General features: G+C 40.9%; 4 protein-coding genes across 5 annotated transcripts; 1 reads left to right on the top strand and 3 right to left on the bottom strand.

Annotated features, from left to right (window-relative positions):
* Positions 1 to 268: 268 nt before the first annotated feature.
* On the bottom strand, positions 269 to 1,837 carry atp5f1e (ATP synthase F1 subunit epsilon). The gene is made up of 3 exons (XM_072367266.1): positions 1,727 to 1,837; positions 1,262 to 1,383; positions 269 to 460 (listed from the first exon to the last, which is right to left on the bottom strand). Coding segments are annotated over exons 1-3 (156 nt in total). The 5' UTR covers positions 1,759 to 1,837; the 3' UTR covers positions 269 to 458.
* An 821-nt stretch (positions 1,838 to 2,658) lies between these two features.
* LOC140271845 (PRELI domain containing protein 3B-like) lies at positions 2,659 to 7,567 on the top strand. Its single transcript, XM_072367153.1, has 6 exons — positions 2,659 to 2,791; positions 3,920 to 4,088; positions 4,195 to 4,284; positions 5,003 to 5,073; positions 5,272 to 5,374; positions 5,465 to 7,567. Exons 1-6 carry the CDS (start codon positions 2,760 to 2,762, stop codon positions 5,579 to 5,581), a joined length of 582 nt encoding a protein of 193 aa, XP_072223254.1. The 5' UTR covers positions 2,659 to 2,759; the 3' UTR covers positions 5,582 to 7,567.
* A 321-nt stretch (positions 7,568 to 7,888) lies between these two features.
* Positions 7,889 to 13,456, bottom strand: bpifcl (BPI fold containing family C, like). 2 transcript variants are annotated; one of them, XM_072367273.1, is made up of 16 exons: positions 13,302 to 13,456; positions 13,029 to 13,158; positions 12,797 to 12,908; positions 12,507 to 12,638; positions 11,947 to 12,102; positions 11,801 to 11,864; positions 11,616 to 11,676; positions 11,397 to 11,488; positions 11,046 to 11,222; positions 10,852 to 10,911; positions 9,080 to 9,247; positions 8,796 to 8,863; positions 8,670 to 8,712; positions 8,537 to 8,600; positions 8,247 to 8,323; positions 7,889 to 8,160 (listed from the first exon to the last, which is right to left on the bottom strand). In XM_072367273.1, exons 2-16 carry the CDS (start codon positions 13,126 to 13,128, stop codon positions 8,101 to 8,103), a joined length of 1,434 nt encoding a protein of 477 aa, XP_072223374.1. In that variant the 5' UTR covers positions 13,129 to 13,158; positions 13,302 to 13,456; the 3' UTR covers positions 7,889 to 8,100. The 2 variants fall into 2 exon arrangements, with proteins under 2 accessions (XP_072223374.1, XP_072223375.1); XM_072367274.1 differs by having other exon boundaries at positions 13,029 to 13,155.
* A 426-nt stretch (positions 13,457 to 13,882) lies between these two features.
* Positions 13,883 to 17,408, bottom strand: LOC140271809 (vesicular inhibitory amino acid transporter-like). Its single transcript, XM_072367109.1, has 2 exons — positions 16,603 to 17,408; positions 13,883 to 15,865 (listed from the first exon to the last, which is right to left on the bottom strand). Exons 1-2 carry the CDS (start codon positions 16,990 to 16,992, stop codon positions 14,678 to 14,680), a joined length of 1,578 nt encoding a protein of 525 aa, XP_072223210.1. The 5' UTR covers positions 16,993 to 17,408; the 3' UTR covers positions 13,883 to 14,677.
* Positions 17,409 to 19,648: the final 2,240 nt, after the last annotated feature.

Below are 19,648 nucleotides of genomic sequence, written 5' to 3'. Positions count from 1 at the left end.
TTTTTTTTTGTTTTTCTTTAGATGTTTTTACTGGTGTTTAGCAGACATGCCATCACATCCCAGACTTCAGTTATTTTAGGACAAATGAAATGGATCAACACACTCATACCTCTGTAAATACTACGTTTCTGTTTGTTACTAAGTAGACTACTGCATTAATTTACTTAAATAAAAAAAAAGACTTCTTAGACAAAATGTTTCAGCGTGTCATTCTGCAACACTTTACTTTATCTTCACCGACAAGAGGACAATAGACGGAGACAGGACATTTCCAGTATTTATCTTTAATACAACTTTAATTACAAATGGGAAAAAAAGCATTTAATTCAGGTCCCCACGATTTAACACGTCATCTTGATGTTATCCAACTTGCTTTTCCTCCTTCTTCATGTTGTGGATGACAAGATAGTGACAGGACCTCACAACTCCAGGAAAACTATCTACACCACAGTTTCACATCCTGGACGGAAAACAGAGCACAAGGATGGAAACATTACTGACAATGTCCTTGTGAAAATTAACCTGACCCTGCTAATAACACAGAGGAGCGGTTATGTGAAGCTATGTGCAGAGACTCAAGTTGTTTTCACACATGCACTACACTACTATTGAATACTGAGAGGGCACAATCGGGTCCCCAATGTTAGGATAATGTCCAGTAGAGCCCATGTCATAACATTAGAGATAACTGCCTAGAGAATTTGCAAGGAGCAAGTGTGCATGATGATCATTGCCTCTTACAGCATGCTGCTATTCAGGCTTTTGTCAATATTGTGGACACATCAAAATGGGACCCAGTACTGGTAAAGCCCTCACAGTTCCCTCTACATCAATTACCACATCCACCATCCTAACCGCTTTAAACAAAACACATTACCCAGTTATGACTTTTTTTTAATCATCACTCCACTGTTAATTAATTCTAAGTTTAACTCAATGATAACTGGTGCAGTTGCTATGGTGCAGTTTCCCCCCATTAACTTATTAGTATCACCTTCTTTCGGTAAAGCTTGGTTGTTGTTGTTTTTTTAGTAGATTAATAACCCACAATAATAATTCAGCATTCCGTGTAAAAAGTTATTTTCATTTCTCCTCTGCACTGTGCTCTAAAAATCCTGCCGTTGGGAGACTGAAATGAAAACCTCCCCACTGTCACCGCTCAATGTCAAAGGCTCTTCTCCTGCTTATGCGCGCTGTTCGGGGAGAGGATCAATAATCTGAAGAGAGCTGCCAGTAGTTCAGGATGTACATTAAAACTTACATGCAGATTTGGGTTTGACGACTTTAACGTTGGCTTCAGCGGCTCTTAATGCCTCCGTTTTGAACTGCGGCTTCATTGCAGCCCGCACCGCGCTGGCGCAGATAGCGGAGAAGCGGATGTAGCTGCGGAGAGGACACAACTGTTAGCCGCAGATTAAAGGATATAGAGCACTGAATATATGTTAAGTTTGGAAAATACGGCCATGGCCGCTTCTTCACTGACAACTGGTGCGTTATTAGACAATGCCACATCTTGTTAAGTTTTAAGCAACAGCCAGACCTGTGAGTTAAGCATGTGAAGCTAACAAGGGCTAACACACTAACTAGCCACGTAGCATTTAAAGATTACTCACATAAGAAAAATCCATAAACACTGTAATTCTAACACCCTATACTAAAAATGACTCGACCAACATTTGACATAAAAAATATCTCTGTAAATGTACATTTATTTATGTTTTATTACCTCAGGCCTGCTTGTCTCCAGTATGCAACCATCTTGCCTGTGTTGTACCTTCAAGGACAGGTCGGATGGGTGCGTGATGGCGTCATTTCAGATACGCTTGTTTTGCCCCACCCAATACCAACGGTGCTTGGTCATGATTGACAGCTATGACGTTTACTCGTCCCACCCCTAGACAGCAGCTCTCACCCTAACCCTACGAAAAAACAAATAAAAAACACTTACATAAAATGCAACATGTCTCTTTCATAATGTTGAGTGGGTAATTATAAATATTATTTACATCACATAGCACCATGAAATGGCATTTTTATCTTATTTTTTATCTTAAGTGCGACGCGACTTTAATAAATTTGATTGGATTATATTTGAATTACAATTAATTGGTTTATAATTGGGTGGAATTGGACTGTGTTTTGCCTTGAAATGTGTTGTGATTTGGCACTATATGAGTAAAACTGAATTAAATTTGAACTCAGTTACTGATAAAGTTGCCCTGTAGGTACTCATAGTTGTTTTGTATACTAAAGCACGATGGCCATGCTTTGGTAGTCGTAGGTCACCTTAAAATTACCTTCAACTGACTCAAGATTAAGCATATATTATGTAAGAGTCCTGAAGCTACTAGAGGAGCAAATTACAGAAGATAAACCACAAACCATAAAAATGCAGGGGATGTATTTATAGTTTATTTTGTATATTTTGATATTTCTACAGTTATTTATAAATTTTATACAGTGGAACACTTGACGTTACTAAATTTCAAGACTTTAAAAATGAGAATATAGTCTGTGGTGTGCTAAATGATAAATTAAATATACAAATGAATAAATACATAAATAGATAAATAAATATTTTTTTATATAAACAGGTGGATCGTTCTGGATAACATGTTGCAGTACCATTTCCTGCCACCAGGGGGAGTATCGTTACTCCACCTTTTATAGGTTTTCTCCTTCAGACGAGTTCCTTCTTCGTCTCTGTCACGCTGCCATTAAGTCGCCGGCTCCCGAGCCCTGTCAGAAAAGCCTGAAAAATGAAGATCTGGGCATCGGAGCACGTTTTCAAGTAGGTACATTGTTTTTTTCAGAAAGTCTGTCTTACACAGGCCTTCCTGTTACATAGCTGTTTTTTCTGTTATATAATCTGTTTCCTGTTCTCGAGGCGCAGCTGTTAGCTTCATTGACTGCTAAGGTTGCAGTTAAGTTAGGCAACTCAACACAAAGAGGCTCCACTTAAAGTGACTTGCTGATAATGTATTATTGATGTTGGTTACCAGCCTTTTAAATAGCACACTATAATGGAAAATGTTTTAACTCTCTACATTTGTTTTGTTTTTTGTTATGGACGTGAACTGTTAGTTAACTCTGACGTTAGCTTACAGCTGCTAACCTTAAAGCTAACTTCTACGCGTACGGATGCTGTAGCTGCCAGCTTAAAGACATCAGTTTATGAAAAGTTTATGCCAACATTTTAGCTGAAAAGTAACGAGTTGAATATGTTCGCATGCTTTAGTGCGTCTTGCATCACGGGATCACAGTCCACTTGCGAGTTCGTCGTTATTTACCGGATCTACCAGTATTACATAAATGGCAGTGGGCCTGTCTGCCGTCGTAGCGGAGACTGTCGTGAAAATGTCCTGATTTGTCTATATTCTGCATTACTTTGGACAGTAAGACACAAGACATGTTGAACAATGGTCGGCTTGGTTTTGTCCATTTCTAGAAGTTTCTTGATAAGCTCGTGCGTAGTGATGCAGGGAGTCTGCGCGGTGCGAAGGGGGCGTTCATCCTCCTGGTGCAGTAATCGACTTTAAAGAAAGACATTTTCGATGACTATTTTTCTTTTTTGTGATGTACTTAAAGTACGAGGTGATATCTACTTCCTGCTCAAATAGTAAACGCGCCGCCATTATCAACGATTTTACTGTCAATGCTTTCTTTCTTTGTTCTTGTATGATTAGATTGCTTTTTATATGTTTTTACATGAAACAAATTGAAACACATATTTTGGTTTGTTCAGAGCACACAATGCTTATCAGATGTGATAGTTAGTAATTTAATTCTGATCTATTATCATGTCGTTCTCAAGTTTATAGCACTGGATACAAGATAAAGTTTCTAACGATGATGGCCACTATATGTTAAATATTCTTTAGGAGTTTCCAGTTTTTTAACTTGTGTCTTGTTTTTGTAGCCACCCATGGGAGACGGTGACCAAGGCAGCTATGCAGAAGTACCCCAACCCCATGAACACCAGTGTGTTTGGTGTCGATGTTCTTAACAGGAGCATCGACACAGAGGGACGGTTACACAGCACCAGGCTGCTCAGCACTGAGTGGGGGCTTCCTGCCATGGCAAAGTCTGTGAGTTTGATGATAAGAGGAAAACTTGACCTCCAGTATGACCTAATGTCATAATGTTGAATTTTCTTGCCCTGCATAGAGTTTAACTTGTTTTCTTTTACCGTAGATCATTGGTGTAACAAGAACATGCACTTACGTTCAGGAACACTCTGTAGTGGACCCCAAAGAGAAAACCTTTGAGCTCCAATCTACAAATGTAAGTAAGACTGATTCATTCACACCTCAGCTCAAACCAATTCAGTTTTTATGTTGTTGTTGTTATGCAAATACAGGACAAGGGACAAACATCTTGTCTTTTAAGTGACAGGTTACACAGTATTTGATCTGCAGCGTAAAACCCTTCAGATAGTTGATTCCTCAGTCAATTGTTGCATCTGACTTTCATTAAGCTGTCACAATCATTCACTTACCAGCTTCTTGGCTGCATCCGCAGCATTAAAACCTTTTTGCATCCTGGTTACACAAGCTTGGTTAATGGCTTGTGTTTAGATTGAAGGTTTACAATCTTGTCTGTGGTTAATTCTTTTTGTATTTATGACATCTCTGTACCAACATGACGCATAGGAAGTTTTCTTCCTATGAAGAACCCCTAAGACACTCAGCTGGAATGATGTTGAATGAAACGATACCTTTTAGTTTTATGTGCACATGACATTGATGTAACAAACTAGTTTTTCACACGTTTAACGAACCGTTTAGATAATTGCTGCATATTAATTGGAACTTCTCTTAATGTTGTCATTTAGTCACGTGTTCTGCCAAGTCGCATGTTTTCCTCCTGAGGCAGAGGCTAACTTTAGCAGGCCATTATAACTCTGCCCTGACTGTTCTTACTGTAGCTGCTCTTCAACAAAATTCCTGACAATGTAAATGTTGTGAAACATGATTAATTCCGATGCCCTCTGTCCTCCCAGATCTCTTTTACCAACCTCGTATCTGTGGATGAAAAGTTGACATACAAGCCACATCCGCAGGACCCGGAGAAGTAAGCGATCCTGTTTTCTTTCACTGATATCAGTTGTCACTGTTTTTCTTTCTACTTTCTTAATTCTGTCTGACCTGCCTGAACCTTTTTGGTTGAGGCTAAATTACAGAATAAAATTTTTTTTCCTACTTTGGACTGAACTCAGTTCATTGTTTGAATACATTTTTGACCTGTGTTTGTTTGACTTTGTGTGCTCAGGACGGTGCTGACACAGGAAGCTCTGATCAGTGTGAAAGGCATCAGTCTGAGCAGTTATCTCGAAGGTCTCATGGCTAAGACCATATCTGTTAACGCCAGCAAGGTGGGGCTGCATTTAAAGTCTCTTTATTCCTTATTATAACTATACATAGTTTTATATACTCTTTGACTGAACCTCATATTTGTCTGTCAGGGTCGGGAGGCGATGGAGTGGGTCATCAGACGGTTGAACACAGAGATCGAGGAGCTGGCAGCCACTGCTCGTGGTTCCATGCGTGTTCCCATGGCAGCAGCTGTTGCAGACAAATGATACCAGCCTTCCCTGAACTAACTCCACCATCATGAACCGATGGACTTCTCAGCATTTTTCCCCTCAAAGGGGACCTCTCATCTCATCTGCCAGCACAGCCAAAAAAACCACAGCCCCATCCATGAGTCCTGCATTTGTTTGTTTGTGTGTCGCAAAGAATGCGATTTGTCCGTCATGTGGGCAGTGACGGGACTGATGGCAGTTTAAAAAACTAACAGGGTTGAACCGAACTGCACTTGAAGCTCATAGGACTTTGTCTTGTGATGTGAAAGGTCTTTAAAGAAAAAAAAAAAAAAAGAAACCACACTGTGCCTCCACATCATCTCATCGTTGTCGTCTGATCCGTCGGGCTGTCGTTCGTCTTTAACATTTCGTTGTTATTTCAAATCTTTGCTAACATGAGTACAGCTGAGATGGAGACACCTTTAGGTACACTTTTTGACTTTGCCGTGTACTGCAGAACTGATCAAAATATCTAAAAGTTGAAAGCTATCGGTGCAGATGGGTTCTAGAGAAACTAAAAGTATGTGAAACTGTAAGTTAGTGAATGAATCGGCTGACCTTGATTTGAGGTCAGATTTGTTCAACCTGCATCTTAAAGGTATTCTGTCATGAAGCCGTTTAATCGCTGCCGATCTGAGTGTCGGTTACACAACCAGACAGAAAAGAAGGCTCATGAATGTACTGAATTGGTGCTTACACACTTTGGTACTTGGGTCATTGGGTCTGAGAGAAATCTGGCGCTTCTGACTGCAGATTTCTTCTATCTGCAGGCGTCCAAAGCAATCCACACCACTGGAGTAGAAAGCCGTTGCTGGTGAGGTTTTGTACTGTAGAGAAGGGCAGCTGAGTCTCTATGACACCAGCCTCGGAGCATTAAAACCGAGTGGAGGAAGGTGTTCTGAGGCAGCCCTCTGTCTGCGGCGGCTCCCTGCGTGAAGCATCGTCTCTTAGAATCTTTCTGGTAACATTTTTGGTTTAGAAACTACTCGACTTCTTAAAGTCACTTTGTCTTTTACAGTGATGATGTGCTGCATAGTTAAGTGTTAAGAATGTTTATACTTGAATGTTTAACTTATTTTCAGCATGTCTACTTTCAGTGGTAGACCGTCGTTGAGGGGTAGAAATATGAAATGGTGTCCGTGCTCTGAGCGACATGTTGGCATTCACCAGTATTAAATGGGTGCAGGGTCACTGACTGTGCCATCATAAGGTGTAAAGATTCAAATAACTAAATGACACCAGTTTGATATTTCCCAACACTTTAGTAAAGCCTTATTTGTAATAACAAACAAACCCCCTTTGTATGCTTTGACTCCTTTTATTTCCTGTCTGTCAGAGTTGGTGTTACTGTTGTCGTTTGTAGTGGTGAACACTGGCAAAGGCTGTTAAAATTATTAATGAGCTACCGACTTATGGTGTTGTTCAAGTGGCAGTTCATTTTCCTTTCTTATCTCATTGAAGACTCTCAGGTGTCCTTGTTTGATCCACATTAATTAAAAAAAACGGGAAAAAAAACCGACTCATTATAACCTTTTGCTCATTCCTCCTCTCATTTCACGGTTTATGGGAGGTGAGGTACAGCTGAATATAGTTTAAGAGTTACGCTATCTCAGCGCCATGGTTCGTCTTCCACAATGCTCCTCACTCAGATCTCGGTATCTACAGACTTTTGCTTCCCTGCTACAAGTTTAATTGATCTTTTAAAAGTCTTGTTCCCAGCTGTCTGCTGCCATTATGCGTCATCCTGCCCTCGGATCATCCTGTATAAAGTCTGCTCTGGTCCGATCAGCCAGTTTCTATCCACTCTTGTCTCATGAAGAAAGTGTGATGTTTTTCTATGGGGAACATTTTAAAAACTGTGGCTGTAAATAGGCACATATTTATATTTTGATGGCGTTACATTCCAAGAATGTGAACATGTAACAGGATCTAACGAGTGCACACCAAACTGTTTGAAATAAAGAGATGTCATTGTTTCATGAATGCTGTTGTGATGTCTGACAGTTGAAATGAGTTCAGTTGGTACTATTTCCTAAAGGAATTAAAGGCTTATTGCCTTCAGCAGTTCTCGCAGAGACTTTCTTCTGTATTTTTTTTAAGACTTGTGTGCTGATGTAAACATCAGCCACTTGTCTTCCAAACGAGAACTGTTCATGTTTTTTTTTTTATAAACCTGTCTGGGAAAACTTTGGAGAAAAAAAAAAAACAATTCACTCAACGTTAAAAAGCTTCAAGCATTATGAGACGTAAGATTTGAGAAACATTTTAATATCAAATGAATTTAGGCAGTACATGACTAGTTGAGCATTTTTGATTGTTGATTTGACCTGGAAGTTGTACAACATTGTAATTTATTCATTAAGTATTGCATAAAAGAGTTAATTATCCATAACTAAGAAACTGGAGGAAGATGGATTGAACTTTTTCCGTTTAGACAACAGCTCTTGCCTCGTACAGAGGGATGCAGATGAAGTTTGTTAAATTGTTAAAAGTTTGAGACTGAACTGATTTGAAGGTCATTGTTCACTTCTGCCTGTTTGCAGCATCTTTGCATCTGAAGAAAGTGCTATAAATCCCTGTGGGGAATTGAGACAGTGATCAGCCCAAAGACAATTTTACTCTTGATTAGAAATATATTCAGATTGTGTTAAGTAACACTGACCTCCTCCAGCTTCAAAACCGAGTTGACCAGCTGTGCGTGTTTCATTCTGGGTAAAACGATGCCTTTGTTCAATTTCTCTGAAACAGAAATGCTCATGTCAGGACTGGAATGATGAACAGTACAAAATATACTAGTTTATTGCGATAAGGATGGGAAATGGATGCATTCCTACAATTCAACAATACTACTTTAACAGAGGAAGATAAGCTTATATAAAGCAGCGATTGATGTATGAACAAGAAATCAAGCAAGAGGTGAGAACTGAAGAAAATGATGCATCTAAGTCTCACCATTCACATGCGGTATGACCAGCAGCTTCATTCCTGTCTTCACTGCGTTCTCCAAAACATCGATCTGTGAAAGGAAACGTGCTGTGAAATGTGCCCAACATAAAATGTGAGGAAGTTTTCTTGTGCCATTTACCTTAACGGTCCCCACTTCGCTTGATACCAGGGTCAGCGTCAGACTGAGAGAGAGAGCAGTATCTTTGAGTTGCAGTTTGTGAGAGGGCCTTAATGGTAAGCTTTTTAAATAAGTTGCAAAACTTACTTATCCAACATCACTTTGCCCTTCAGTAGTTCGTCAGTAATCCACAATTTACCACTGACTTTTGAGTCCTTGAGAAAAAAAAGATTTAATCAGTTATTAACATAACACACATTCCTTTTTCTTTTTCTAGTCACTTGTTCAGGATATAAAATATCAGAAAATTGAAGCCAAAAACGCAGATATGTAGTTTACACTGAGACAAGATCAAAGCAACGAGACAGCACAAAAGTTCAAGTATACTGTATGTAGGCAGTATTTCTGGACCACACAACAGAGGAACTCACAGCATTGATTTTGAACAGTGGGATCTGGGTACCGTTTGGCTCGATGGCAACGGCTGCCGCAACGACTTGAACACCCAGTCCAACAGCACCAGACTGGAGGGAAAACACTGGAGCCTCTCTGGCACAAACCTGAAGGTTCATCAGCAGGCCGGGAAACCGTTTGGGAAGCTGAAGAGAGAAATGAAAGTTCACAGTGAAAAAATTGTTCTTAAATATTCTGTAATACAGAGTTAAGAGGGGCGAAAAGAAAAAGAAAAGCATTGGCACAAACGGAATTCAAATTCAGATTCATAGAAAATGCAGAACGAAGACAAAGATCAAGTAACAAAGGTCTATTTCCCTGAATCCTCTGAGCTGAATACAGCGTTTACAGATGATTCTATGGAATATCAGTCTATACCACTTGTAAACCTTTGTTACTGTTTACCAATGTCTGAGCCACGCCTTCAGCCTGTTAGTTCGAGGGATAATAATACTCACCTTGGCTGAAAAGGACAGAAGAGTGATTTCTTCATTGATATGTAATCAGATTTAAGAGCGTGAGGATGAATTAATTAATCTATTTCCATGGTAACAAAAGGAAATGTGACAGCAGTTTCAACACAACGATGAATCATTTATTGATAATTTATCATAATTATCTTTGTATCGTATGCATCATATTAATTATATGTCTGTGTATTTTGATCTATAGCTCAACCATTAGAAACATATGTATGTGTGTGTGCACTGACTTGACTTTCAGTTCAACCAATGCTCTATCTGAGCACTTGTCTGTCTATGTACATATTATGTATATTCATCTATATTCTAAGTATATTTATATATCTTTTGTTACCTTCAGTTCTCAAATACATATAAATCTTTATACTCTGAGCCAGAAAACGTTTTCACTTGCAGAGAATTACTCCAAACATTCCTGTTTTATTCCTGCGTTTACTCTAAGAGCTTAACAGAGGTTCAGGTCTTACTCTTAGTCACATTAACAGACATTTTACATTTAAAAAAACATTAAAAACTTTTTCCATCTTTTTGTTTAATTTATTTTCTAAAGACTTAAATCTAAATTGTGCTACCGAATTTTGAACCAGACTCAGTTATCACATTTCTGCTCCGTAAATGTATACAAACCAGAAACATTTGTAGTTTTAAAGTTATTTGTTAATGTAAGTAACCAGTTGGATAAGTTTCATGATGATGTTTATGAATTTAACCCATCCCACATTTATCTCCCTTTAATCGCCATATTTACTGATTTGAAAGGACAATAAATGTGCCCTTTTAATGTGTCTTCATTTAAAACAGCCTTGTGAAACCTGAGGGTTTCCTCTAAACCTTTTGGCTCCTCAGCCTCTGACCAAACTAGAAACACTGGATTAAAAACATTAACAGGTTAGACTTTATCACTGTAAATGACTGTTTATCAATGTTTTTAATGAATCAAAAGAGAGCAGGAGGGAAGAAAACTGAAGACACTATGATTAATTTTGACTTATGTAAATGCTATGATATATTGTCACATTAATTATAAGCACCAGTCTGTGGAGTAGACAGACCCAACCCTGATGATATTTAAAATATTGTCAGTGAATGTGTAACGTTGTTAAGAGCGTGAATCTCAGCTCCATTATGCTGCACTGTTATAATATTTCTAGCAAAGAGGTCCTTTCAGAACTGTTTTATTTTTCTTCACAAAGTCTGTTTATTTCAAATCTGTGACTCCATAAGTCACACATGAATTGCCTGACAGCTCTCTGAGCAGATTAACTTACCTCAGGAAAGAACATTCCCATTGAGCTGGTATTCAAATGTACAGGAGAAAGTGGAGGTATCTGAAATGATAGAATATCTCTGAACCACAAAGATGTTTACAGAAGAAAGTGATCAATGCTCAGTCTAAATTGGTGCTTTAATGGACAGATTTGCTTCTGCTCATCCATTTATGCCTCCCTTTATGCGATCTTACCATGCTGTCATTGATGAGGGCCTGAAGTGCTCCTGCTGAAAAGTATCCAAATGCGGCAGAGTTTAGGGTGAACTCAGACAGTCCCAATGACATCATGTACCCTGGCTGCTCAGGGAGGATGAAGGGTTTGGCTACAAAGGGTGGCTTCTGGTGAGTTTTTATACTGTAGAACTCGCCCTTTAAATAAAGAGTTATAATTGTTTATTTAAAGCTAATCTAATTGCTAAACTGACCTACGTTATGGCAGCATACACAGCATCTATGACATAGTTAAGGATATGGTTTTAAGGATTTGGTCAACAAGAATGTAAAATAACAGTAAATGCTCTGGGACCACATGTGTATCGTTACCTTGAGACCCAGCTTCAGACTTGAAGCACTGATGATCGGTAAGTTGGTGAGAGGAAGGTCAAGTGTGAGAACTTGATCCACATCAAAGGAAACTAAACAACATAAAGATGTTTGTTTAAGCCAATCAAAATCTGAACTAAAATACAAAACTGTTGTTTTATTATTGGACTAAAGTAGAGTGACATTCCTATTATCTAGGGCTTTATTGTGCTACAATACCATTCATGGCCTGTAGATGGTACTCCAACCTGCCAATGGATTCGCGAACAACAGGGCAGATCTAAGGAAGAAACAAAAAACTGTCCTGCAACACTGAAATTCTCTGTGTGCTTCACTGAGCTGTAGATTTTTATATTAAAGAAAAGAGATGTATGACTAAGATGGAAAAACAAGAAAACACTCACTCTTCTTTGTATGTTCTCAATGATGTGCCCTTTGAAATGATGCACAAATGGATTGAAGATCCAACTATTGACAAACAGAGATACAGGGTTTATATTGTAACATCTGCGTCACTTCTCCGAATCCATCTTTTTCTTTTCTCTGGTACCTGGCTCCACCATGGAAATTTACATCCACGTTTCCAACTTGAGCGTAGCAGCTGTCACTGGTGACAGACAGATGCCCGTTAGCATCTCTCCCCAGCTCCAACACAGAGGTCACACCCACGTTATATATAGCCATATTAAATGATCCGCTGTCATGTCTGAAAATACAAAGCACGTTGAACATTAATATTGATGACATTTAACAAGTGGGCTACATAAACCCTGATGACATGAAGTTCTATCACATAAAGGTATTTGTTGCAAGATATACCTGATCATATATAGGAGCAGAATGTTAGACTTATCAAGGCCTCAAAACACCCCCGTTAGCCTTTACTTTCAGGTTTAAATTAGATACTCAGGGTCGCATGAAAGTGCAAGGGTGAAGAACAGGAAGTCACCTTAATCAAAGACTTCCTCATTTTTGAGCAACTTGAACATAAAATTTGCAGGTTGAACGGGTTGCATCAGATCTCTACACTTATTGATGAAATAGTTTGGGGATTACTGGATTCAAAATCAAGGTACTTTAATTATAGACCAGAGATACAAGAATACTCACATAATGCCAAAGCGTGCCTGCCAGTTTCCAGTTAGAGCAACACTGAGGTCTGAGATGGATGTCTTGAATCCTGTGCTATTCTGAAAGAACTCCACAGAAGGCTCTGGAAGGTCACACTTTGTTATAGTGACGCTGGATCACATTTGGGAAAGAAAAGAGAGATGGAAAGTGAGCTTACTAAAGTAACAATGCCAGCCTCAGAGACTACATTTCAGTAACACTAAGATCATTCAATTAATAGATATATTTGTGTGCAAATTTGTATTCCAGAACATTAAACACAAACCTACCCTGTTAATGTGTAGTATATTTTGCCAATTCCAATGTTAATGTCACCATTGATGTCAGGAAAAGTGACTTTCTCCAACTTCTCTTGGATCAGTCCTACACCTGCATGCTTCCCTGGGACAAACATTAAGTGCCTGAAGTTTCAATAGAACTTAAAACTCTTAAATGAAACATGTTTTATCTCGACCACAGACCTAAACACAGAAAGTAACTGTCAATAACACTTGGTCTTACCATACTGCAGCCCTTTGTTGGTCAGGATGACTTGTATTGCAGGATTTTCTCCACAGGTGCAAGACAGTAGCATGAGCAGTACTATCACAGATGGAAGCATTGTGCTGGGTCCCCAGCAGCTGCTGTGCTGCTGAACATTTAAGTGTGAATGTAATTATGGAGCTAAGAACAGTCAAATGACTACCGAGCGAATTTTAGTATGTGGTAAAAATTCTAAAAGTCAAACAAATGAGTGACAATCAGCGATGAATGAGTGATGTTAGACAGCATTACCTGAAATGTAGGAAGAATAATTAAAAGTTGAAATGGAGCTCCAGAAGTTTGTTGCTCACTGAAACACCCGTTGTCTCTGCCTGTCTCTTCTGTCAGAGCAGCTTTTACTTCCTGTACTGTGTCACAGAGAAGTGAAACTTATTGTCATCTGACTTTAGCGGTGGAACAAATTGTTGTCTTCATTTGAGTGTGTGCCAGGTTGTGTTGATGTTAACAGGAAGTGAAAATTAGATGTTGACTTCTTCAATGTCTGAGGGAAACAACAGTCAGGTTCGATGCTTTGGGAAAGCCGAAATATGAGATCTGAAAAAGAATTGATTGGCTTGACAGAAATAAGTTGGCCGAGACTCTGTCACTTTGTCACACTGGTGAGAATTATTCAAATTGGCGAATGTTTGCCACTCGATGTTAGCAGCTGGACCCTCAGTCTTTTTTAAATGATTATCTTGTCTAAAGAGGAAGCTTAATCAAACCTTTAAAAATAGGAAGTCTAACAGAGCGTAAAACAGTAAAAATGAAAGAGGAAAGCTGCTCGCTCAGCCATCCTTTCACTATCAGCAAAGAAACATTAGAATCACCAGCCATAAAATACTTAATTTATTTATCTCTTAATTCAACAAATACTCTTTGTCTCACACACCATAATTAGTTCCATTAAATCACAATTAACTAGTTCAATAGGAACAGAATACTATCAGACAGACACTGTTATATAACACAATAAGGACCCACTTGCTTGCACTTGAATTCACATCATCCAGAATGACACTTGAAACACCAAGAAAACAAACGAGCCAACAAGGACCACAACTGGCATAAGAATGAGAAAGAAAACACAAAACCATTAGAAAAGAATAATTCGGTTCAAACCACTACACATAAGTTAGTCATGGTTTATCGAGCACCATCTGATCTGATGGGTGCCTTCTGTTTTCTCTGAAGTGGGATTAATGATACCTAGCAGCTCAAAACCCAATAACATTTTCACTTCATTGTTTTGCACATATGTCATTCCCAAGATAAAAACACGTACACACTCACAGTTAGACCCACAGTGGACGTTTTCACTGGATCTTTGCAAGAAGACTGACACCTGGACAGGCGTTTTAATGCCTGCATAACCATCCCTTCCATGCGGAGGTCAGGTTCCTCTGTCCAGTTAATAAAACACCTTTTTTTCTGGAATGATTAACTACTTTACACTATGACTGTAGAGTTTATTATTGCACATTATCACGAAGGCAAAATAAAAAAAGATGTACATTTCACATAAATAATCCTCCTCATGAGATTGTATGTCAAGTGGTCCATGTTTTCTTAAACTCTGTGTCCTTTAATGGGGCATCAATATTCAACAGAGGTCATCTCAGGAGCTCTCAGTCATGGATATTGTACCTATAGGCCTCTATAAGCCCTTCAACCGAGTGAATAAAGCCAGATATGGCGCATATGCCCCCGATAACAAAAATAGCAACATCAAAGAAGACGTGGTGCCAGAGGAGATTTCTCCACTGGAGCTTTAGGTGGAAGAGGCTAGGCAAGAGGAAGCACAGGCCTGCGCCGGTCAGGCTCCCAGTTAAACCCATAAGGAGGGCGAAATGGGGGACAAAGACGGCCATAAGCAGGGTAAAGACTACCAGGGCGATTCGAAGGCCAAGGCCCCAGGTTTTCAACTGCCCACCGGGGCCGTAGCAGTCAGGAAAGATGGATCTCCCACCATCCTGGAACAATGACTTCTCCAAAACTTCAACTGCAGCAAAGAATGGCAGCGGGTACGATAACAGCGCTTTTGCGACGAGAAAGATGTTCACCACAGCTCGGATGGTTGAAGGCAGGTTATCTGTGATGACCTCTTTGGTGGTGTCTGCCCATGTTAAGTAGGCCACCAGGGCGAAGAGGCCCTTGAGGACGCAGGCCGAGATGTGAGTCCAGTCCATCATGCAGTGAAACTCACTGGGCTTCTGCATGTTTCCCTCCAGGGAGGGGAGGAAGATCTGGGACGTGTAGCTGAACACGATGATGCCAATTGAGATGGGGAATTTCTTCACGTCAATATAAAACTTAACCTTCTCCCAGGCCCACTCGCGCGCCCTGGAGAGACAGTAGGCAATCACGAGGATGTTGATGACGAAGTGCGCCAGTGTGCAGAGCAAGCTGAATTTGGACACGGACTTGAGGTTCTTCAAGAACGCGCACGGCAGGAGCGCGACCGTGGCCACCACTGACCAGGCTTTCTGGGAGACGGGAAACCCCGGGAAACTGTTGTACATCAGGTTACCGCTGACAACAACGTAAAGAATGCAGGTCATGATTAGCTCGATGATCTGTGCCACGTTCACAACGTGGCCGCCCAGCGTGGGGAAGCGGGGCATGCAGCAGGCGTTGGCGATGTCCACGTAGGAGTCCCTCACGCGCACTTTAATGCCGTCCTCATTCTCCTCGTACAGACACGCGATGAGGATCTTGCCGGTGTAGCAGCACACCACAGCCGCAAAGATAATGAGGAAGAGACCGAGGTAGCCGCCGTGGAGGATGGCGTACGGCAGGCCGAGGACGAACATGCCCTGCGGACAGAGAAGCGCTGTTGAGTGATAATGGACGAGGCCCACATCGCAGTGACAAGGCCGATCAGCCCAGGCATGCAATGACTTGCTTACAGAACTCCAATCTTACATAATACATCACACACACAGCTATATATATATATATATATGTGTGTGTGTGTGTGTGTGTGTGTGTATTAAACCAAAAATCCAACACTGAAATAAGTGATCGATTAATTAATTTCCACATTTTTCCCCCTTTGAAAATACTCCGCAGACTGGATCAAATTAAGACGTTGAAGAGACCATTTAAAAACGAATTTTTCAATTATTTGGATAAAAACTTTCATTTGATTGAGAGGCTGATAAGCACGTGCCATTCAGCCCCACGCACTATCAAAGTCAAACAGGCCTGCCTGCAGCACCACTGATAAAAAGATTTGAATGAATAAATGTTAAGACCCTCACACTGCAGTGGATTCACTCACGAACCGTGAATTAAACGTGAAATTGAAGTTTGCATTTAATTATGACAAAATGTTTCCCTATTAATCGTCCATATTTAACAGTTCTAAATAATTTCATGCTTCAATTCTCGACACGATTTATTCTAATCTTGGACTGCGTGTAATAACGCCCACCCTTTCTTTCTTAGCTAAAATATACAAATCTTCAAGGTGACTTTTTGTCCAGTTGCAGGCCTGATGCACGCAGCACGCTGCAGTTTTTTCCACGAGACGAAAGCAGTCACGGCCTACCTGAATGGCATTGGTGACGTTCCAGCCAGCTTCCCACGACGTGATTTTGGGCTTATCCTCATCCAGAGAGCCCCCGGTCTTCAGGGAAGAGGGCCGTGGGCCGGTGCCATCTCTTTGGTAGTGGCTGTCTCCCTCCAACCCCTCCAACCCCTGCTCTCCCTCCATGCCCCCCCCGTCTTCTTCTCCCTGGAGGACATCCATTTGCATGCCTTGCCTGTAGTCATAATCCAAGTCGTCGCATTCGGCGAATCCCAGACCCTCCTCATCCGTAGCGGCTTGGAAGCCCAGGCGGGCGAACACCCCACTGACCTTGGCCTGAGATTTGTTGGACACTGTGTGGGCCGCGTTGGTCAGTTTGTTGGTGAGCTTGTGTCGGATTAGGTGAGCCATTTTTACCCCAAAGAAATTCTGTTCTTCTGTCGAAAAAGATATTACAGAGCAAAGATCGCATGCAGTGAGATTTATTTTCCGTTTGCCTGCAACATTAAAATCATGCCTGTTGCCTCCTCGATGTCGTCGCAGAGTAAGCTCTAACCAGCCTCTAACGGCAGCCTATAACCGTTTCATCCAAACCGTTTCAATAATCCTCAGCCGCTCTTCTTGACTTGCTCATCCATATTACTCCCTAAGAAAACACTTCTTGGCATCTGCCTGAACGAAGAAATGCCTCAAAATTGAGAGAAAACTGACGTGTGTCCTCATTTGTCGTTAAAATCTAAAGTTTTTAAATATTTTTTAATTTTTTTCTTGTCCAGGCAGTCTTGTCAGTTTGGAGTCCAGCTGGTGACAGCGCGAGCACTGGAATCTCTGCATCACCCAAGAGAAAGAGGGGGGGGGAGAGAGGAGCGTGCACGTGTCCGCATAGGGTGGCACGGCTGGAGCGCTCCCGACTCGAGCGCAGCAGCAGCGCTGTCACGGGTGGGAGAGAGGGAGAGGTTTACTCCCACGGCGGGAGATTACCGGCAGGGTGCTCACGACAAAAAAAAAAAAAAAGAAAAAGAAAAAGAAAAAAAAGTGGTGTCAGGCCTTTTAAAGGCAGCAGTGTTTCAGAATCACGCCTGAATGAAAATACCAAACACTCACCTGCTTTCATGCTGCATTCAGGCAACAGGCTAACACCACCAGACACCTGCGTCATTCGTGTTGGACAAACACACGTTTAACGAAGCTTTCTGTTGCAGTTTGTACATTTAATTTTCACGAAAAATCGCATATTCTTATTTCTATGCTATGTGTTGCCGTCTGTTCTATAATGCCACGCATTGCATATAATTGACGCCATATCAAATGAACCATCTAGCCTATAAGGACAAGAATGATCACATCTTTTCACCATTTTCGTCAGAAAAAAAACCCCTCAATTTCCGCCTGACCTACTCGACTGTATTCTAACATGTGAAATCAATCTCGAATTCGTGAAATGAAGCATGCAGACTGCACCGCCCTACAGCACACAGGCACACATCTTTTTTTTATTTGCCTGCATGCAGAAAAATCCCAAAATGACACAATAAATTTATCAACAGAAAATATTTCAACGCTTTTTGTGTTTTGTTTTCATTCTGCGGCGTGTAAAAAAAATCCTGTTTTAATTTTTTTAGAATTTAAAATGTTTAAATCAAAGGTTTGTTGAAAAAAAAATAGAGAAATCAGCGTCTTTGATTGTGACATGCATGCACACAGATGTGAAGTCTGCTGCTCATTTAACAGCCTGACTCCAGATGAGCATGTTCAGCGAAGGATGCAACTCGTTGCTGACATGATGAGCATCCTGCAGCTGGCCAGCTGCGGAGCACCGACAGCACCACGGACAGCTCCTTCAACACAGAACAAAGCACAGGCCAGACTTCCTCTTCAGCCTTTCAAGCTTTTAATCAACCAATTTAACCCCCAATGAACGTCATGCGGTTGTTGTATTGATTCTTGCATTTAGAAGAAAATAAATCTCAGGGAAGAGTTGGGCCGTTTCCTCCCCACTTCAGCTGTAATCCTTGCGAATAGGAAGCACCTCGCCTTTGCCTCAGTAATCTGCTGTGACATGGCTGAGCAGAACTGTCATCACATTTTTGCAGTCGGCTTGCAGAAATGTAGCCCACTGTGGCAGGGAGGCTGACAAGTAAGGGCGTTTATCTCTCAGTCGCCATTTAAGATGTTTAAGAAAAATACAGAAAGTTGGCTACATTTTTGTGTAGCCTAACTCTAACAGAGCTCTTTATTCGTGGCTGATTAAAATCGCCACGATCCGAGTTGAATAATGTATTCAGAAAGAAGGGCCAATATTACATGTGCAACATCGCAAGACAAAAAAACCCCCCAAAAACAAAACACGGACGAATGGTCTAAATTTAGAATCCAGCCAGAGGACAGAGAAAGTTCTACATATTTTCATGCTTGGCTTGGGCTGTTTTGGCAGCTGCTATTTGTGTTCAGGCCGATGCGCTGTTTATTAGTGAGTGTGTGTGTGCGTCATCCACGTCTGAGGAAATGTGCGTGTGGACGGGTGTGCTGGACGACGAGGAACCAGAGTGAGTGCTTGAGGCGTTTTTCCCTCCCCCAGCACATGCACAGTCCCCGGGCTGACGCCGGGACAGTGGAAATGTCACACGAGCGCGTGCAAACACACACAAGCACGCAAAAAGACATGCAGCTCCGTCCTAAAAATGCAAAATAAAATTAAACTCGACGACTTCCAAATGGGGTTAGAAAAAAAGACACGTAAATGAATGCACTGGAAATATAAAACGGCAGAAGACTGAAATCACCTTTTGTGTTGTTGTTGTTGTCAAAAACATTAAATTCACTCAAAGTCGACACATTTTTTGGTACTTTCATGCAAAATCTCCCAGATTTTCATTCTGCCTTTTTTTTCTCTATCAGAGGACTTTAAGATTGGTTGCTGGGGCGACCAGTTTAGCTTCTGAGGCTACAAAGAGAAGGATTAAATCACGCTCCGTTAGTGTGCGTGTGTGTGTGTGTGTGTGTGGCAGCAAGAAAAGAATACTCAGTGTATGTATGCTTGCAGCACAACCAGTTCAGTATTTGTGTG

Source organism: Leuresthes tenuis, unplaced genomic scaffold, assembly GCF_036924035.1.
Source record: "Leuresthes tenuis unplaced genomic scaffold, fLeuTen1.0.hap1 SCAF_16, whole genome shotgun sequence".
Lineage (NCBI taxonomy): Eukaryota > Metazoa > Chordata > Actinopteri > Atheriniformes > Atherinopsidae > Leuresthes > Leuresthes tenuis.
This window is presented reverse-complemented; position numbering and strand designations above follow the sequence as displayed.

Excerpts from the sequence above, each read along its gene's own strand:
- LOC140271845 (XM_072367153.1), top strand. The coding sequence starts at position 2,760 with ATGAAGATCTGGGCATCGGAGCACGTTTTCAA. Across the intron at positions 2,792-3,919 it reads GCATCGGAGCACGTTTTCAA|CCACCCATGGGAGACGGTGA; the intron begins GTAGGTACATTG and ends TTGTTTTTGTAG. Across the intron at positions 4,089-4,194 it reads TTCCTGCCATGGCAAAGTCT|ATCATTGGTGTAACAAGAAC; the intron begins GTGAGTTTGATG and ends CTTTTACCGTAG.
- atp5f1e (XM_072367266.1), bottom strand. The coding sequence starts at position 1,758 with ATGGTTGCATACTGGAGACAAGCAGGCCTGAG. Across the intron at positions 1,384-1,726 it reads TGGAGACAAGCAGGCCTGAG|CTACATCCGCTTCTCCGCTA; the intron begins GTAATAAAACAT and ends TCCTCTCCGCAG.
- bpifcl (XM_072367273.1), bottom strand. The coding sequence starts at position 13,128 with ATGCTTCCATCTGTGATAGTACTGCTCATGCTACTGTCTTGCACCTGT. Across the intron at positions 11,865-11,946 it reads AATTTCCATGGTGGAGCCAG|TTGGATCTTCAATCCATTTG; the intron begins GTACCAGAGAAA and ends GTTTGTCAATAG. Across the intron at positions 9,248-10,851 it reads TGGGAATGTTCTTTCCTGAG|CTTCCCAAACGGTTTCCCGG; the intron begins GTAAGTTAATCT and ends TTCTCTCTTCAG.
- LOC140271809 (XM_072367109.1), bottom strand. The coding sequence starts at position 16,992 with ATGGCTCACCTAATCCGACACAAGCTCACCAACAAACTGACCAACGCG. Across the intron at positions 15,866-16,602 it reads ACGTCACCAATGCCATTCAG|GGCATGTTCGTCCTCGGCCT; the intron begins GTAGGCCGTGAC and ends CTCTGTCCGCAG.